The sequence below is a fragment of the Antrostomus carolinensis genome, unplaced genomic scaffold (genome assembly GCF_000700745.2).
Source record: "Antrostomus carolinensis isolate BGI_N321 unplaced genomic scaffold, ASM70074v2 scaffold29277, whole genome shotgun sequence".
Classification (NCBI taxonomy): Eukaryota; Metazoa; Chordata; class Aves; order Caprimulgiformes; family Caprimulgidae; genus Antrostomus; species Antrostomus carolinensis.
This window is the reverse complement of record NW_010327163.1, coordinates 12,965-16,873: the sequence shown is the minus strand read 5'-3', so window position 1 is coordinate 16,873 and position 3,909 is coordinate 12,965. Positions and strand designations below refer to the sequence as shown.

General features: G+C 61.2%; 1 protein-coding gene across 1 annotated transcript in view; it reads left to right on the top strand.

The window, feature by feature from the left end:
- Positions 1-3,909, top strand: part of LOC104527969 (sacsin) — a gene marked incomplete at its 5' end in the record, with an annotated part of 11,443 nt that overhangs the window by 1,099 nt on the left and 6,435 nt on the right. Inside the window, 1 exon segment of the mRNA XM_029085922.1 lies at positions 213-3,909. This exon segment is cut by the window's right edge and continues 13 nt beyond it. Within this exon segment, the coding sequence (XP_028941755.1) occupies positions 213-3,909 (3,697 nt within the window).

Sequence of the window (3,909 nt, the reverse complement as noted above, 5' to 3'; positions counted from 1 at the left end):
CCTCAAATATCTTCTATCCCCACCAATCTGGGGGTCCACTGTTCCTCCTATTCAGGGTATCCACTGTCCCTCCAGAGCCCAGGTCCTCCCATCCCCAGAGTGGGGGCCCCCATCCCCTGCAGATCTCAGATTCTTTCCCCCACATCCTGGGTCCCCCTGCCAAGTCTCAGTTCCCTTGTAATCCTTATCCACCCTCTGCCTCCTGCACACAGGCCTCTTCCCCAACCTGGTTCTGCTGGACCCAGACGTGACTGTCCAGACCCTATGCTTGGCTCTGCCCTCCACCTGGACCTCACAGTCTTCAACCCCAGTGATCTGGTGCCCAGACCAAGGACCCCCTCAGCCCCCAGCCTCCTGGTTCCCAGCGCTGTGGCAATTCCTGGCCCACCACGTGGAAGACTTGGGCCCGCTGGAGGGGCTCCCCCTCATCCCCTTGTCCCCCCTGGGTGCCCCCAGCATCTGTTTGGCTTCACTGATACCACAGTCCAGTCTTATCTTCCAGGCATGGGAGGATCAGTGCCTGCCACCTGCTCTGGCCCCTGTGCTGGAGGTCCTGGGTTGCCCAGTGGTGTCTCCAGGCATATGGCACTGCTCTCTGTCACGCTATGTCCTACCTCCATCACCCCTCAATGCCCTCCGGGCCCTGGGCAGGCGGGGGACTGCAGCTGTGGCCTCCCGCCTGGCCTCTCTGCCTGCTGTGGCTGTGGTCACCCTCCGGCTCTACCTGGCAGACATCCCATCCCTGACAGAGCAGGACATGGCCACACTGGCTGCTCTGCCCCTCTTCACCCCACTGCCCTGCTTGGCTACCCCACAGCCCACAGAGCTCGTACCAGCTGGTGACACCCCAGCGCTGGAGCCAGAGCTGGAGCTGCCCAGAGATGTGGTGCTGCCAGAGGCCATGTTGCAGTGCCGGGATGATGTTGACCGGAGGCTTCTGGGGAGGCTCCGGAGGTCCCTCACCAGTGCAGCCCATGTAATGCTGGAGGCCATCAGAGCTGTGGCCCAAGGTGCCTATGCAGGGCGGGTGGCCGAGACACAGGCGCTGCTGCTCTGGGTGCTGCAGCATGGAGACATCCTCTTTGCACAGAGCCCCCTGCTCCAGCAGGCCTGCAGCAGGCTGGCTTTCCTGGAGACCCCCAATGGCCTCGTGTGCCCGCAAGACCTCTATGACCCCTCTGAGAGCACCTTGCAGGAACTGCTCGGCCCTGAGCACTTTCCTCCCCCTGCCTTCTGCAGTCCACCTGTCCTCCGTGCCTTGAGAGCTCTGGGCTTGCGTCATGGTGAGGGGTGCCTGGTGCCTTTGGATGTCCTGGAGGCTGCAGCACGTGTGAGCCAGGGTGATGCAGCAGCTCTGGACCGGGCTCAGGCACTGATCAAGGTTTGCAACCACCCCAAGGCATTGGATGGCTTCAGTGCTGCAGAGCTTAGGGAACTGCAGGCCCTGCCATGGGTGCCTCGTTCCAAGTGCACTGGAAAGCCTGGGCAGCCCTTCCTGCCCCCCAAGGAACTGCGGTCCACCCAATACCAGCCCCTGGTAGGGCTTGCCATGCACCTGACTGGTGCCTTTGTGCCAGAGGCAGAGAAGAAGCTGGGGCTGAGCCAGATCCCACTGCCAGAGAGAGTGTGGGAGCAGCTGAGACAGCTGGCTGGGTGCAGGGACATGGGTGAGGTCGGGCCTGCACTCCAGCCTGTCTATCGGCACATGCAGGAAAACCTGGAGACCTTTGGGGCTGCCCCGGACGATGCTGTGGTGTGGACCGGGTCTGGGTTTGTCCTGCCACGTGACGCTGTGCTGGGATATCCTGAGGAGCTGGAGCTGGGGATGCTGGTGCCCCGGGTGCCCCCTGACTTCCTGCCCTACAGCTGCCTCTTCAGGGCTTGGGGGGTGGAGGTGAGGGTGAGTGAGGAGAGGGTGGTTGCAGCCTTGCGCTGCCTGGGACAGGACATAGATACACGCAGCTCCGGAGCTGGCACTGCAGCAGAGTTGCACATGGCTGTAGCTGTCCTGGAGTGGCTTAAGAGTCGGGGGCACCAGGGTGAGGGCATGGTGCCAGTTCCTGTGAGGATCCTGGAGGGCTCGGGCTTTGCCCTCCGCCCAGCTGCCTCTACCGTGTACCTGGACATGGAACTGGAGGCAGAGGAGGATGTTCAGGAGGTGGTGCATGAGGCAGTGCCATCCAGCACAGCCATATTCTTTGGCACGGAGCTGCTCAGTACACGGGTGCTGGGGCCGGAGCCGTTCACAGCCTGCGGCCCCTCAGAGCCCATCACCTTACGGCTCCGCAACATCCTCCGGGAGTATGGTGAGGAGGGTGACATCTTCACAGAGATGGTCCAGAATGCAGAAGATGCTGGAGCTACTGTATGCCGCTTCCTCCTGGACCTTCGACACTGCAGAAAGGCCACTTCTGGGCTGCTAGATCCTGGCATGGCTGCCTGCCACGGCCCAGCCCTCTGGGCCTACAACAATGCCCTCTTCACAGAGGATGACTTCCGTAACATCACACGAGTTGGGGCTGCTACAAAGGAGGGCCAGGCAGGCCAGATCGGGCGCTTTGGGCTGGGCTTCAGCTCCGTCTACCGTGTCACAGATGTGCCGGCAGTGCTGAGTGGGGAGACACTGCTCATCTTTGATCCCAATGGCACCCATCTGGGCAAGCACATCCCCAGGGCTAGCTGCCCTGGCATCCGCCTGGACTTCTCCAGCCGACCACGCATCCTCCGTGCCTTTGCTGAGCAGTTCTGGCCCTACCACGGTATCTTTGGGTGCCGCCTGCCTGAGCCAGGACCCTTTCCAGGGAGTCTTTTCCGCCTATCTTTTCGCACTGAAGAGGAAGCTGTGACATCACAGATTTGCTCAGAGGCCTTCGGTACAGAGCGCATCCAGTCTCTTGGCACCAACTTCCTTGGCTCTAACCGGCTCCTGCTGCTCTTTCTGCAGAGGGTGAAGGAGATGTCCCTGGAGATGCTGCCAGACACGGCCATCTCCTCAGAAGATACCATGCCTTTGGCCATGCTGCGGCGAAAGGAGATCCGAGACTTGGGGGCCCCTGGGGACCCCCCAAGCTGGGCAGCCATCGAGCAGCTCACAGCCTGTGAGGAGGCATCCAAGACCATGTGGCACTACCTAGTTTTGGTATGTCAGGGTGATGGGGAGTTGCTGGACCTGTTTCACCAGAACACACGGGCAGGGCTCCATCCCCCGCCTCCCATGGCTGGTGTGGCCCTTCCCCTTGCCCTTACTGCAGATGGTAAGTGGGTGCCACGTCTGGGTGCCGAGGAAGGGCAAGTCTTCTGCCACCTTCCCATGCCAGTCACCTCAGGGCTGCCAGTCCACGTGCATGGGGCCTTCAGCATCCTCTCAAATCGCAAGGGGCTGTGGGACACAGCGGAGCAGGGTGAGTGGAACCGTGTGCTGCTCCGCAATGCCGTGCCGATTGCCTGGCTCCGGGCACTGGACCACCTCCGTGCCATGCATGAGGCAGGTGAGTTGAAGAAGTATGAGTATCATGTCTTCTGGCCGGACACTAACGCTGCCCATTATCCCTTTACGGAGGCTGTGACTGGCTTCTACCAGGCTGTGGCAGACAGGAATGGTCCCAGGCTCTTTTCTGATGGCTCCTCATGGTGCTCACTGCAGGACGCTTGCTTCCTGCACCAGGCTGTGGCCAGACATCCCAAGCTGGGTGCCGTGGCAAAGCGTGTCTTTGCCACCACCCTGCCCCATCCCCTTTTAGCTGTGTCCTTGCCAGAGCAGGTGCAGAGGGGCCTCGGGGAGGCAGCGGATGCTGGCATTTATGACTGGCCCCGCTTTTACTGTGAGCTCGTGCTTCCCAACTTGGAAGACCTCTCTGTTGTTGACCGTGACTCATTGCTTCTCCATGCACTGGATATGTCCCATGATGA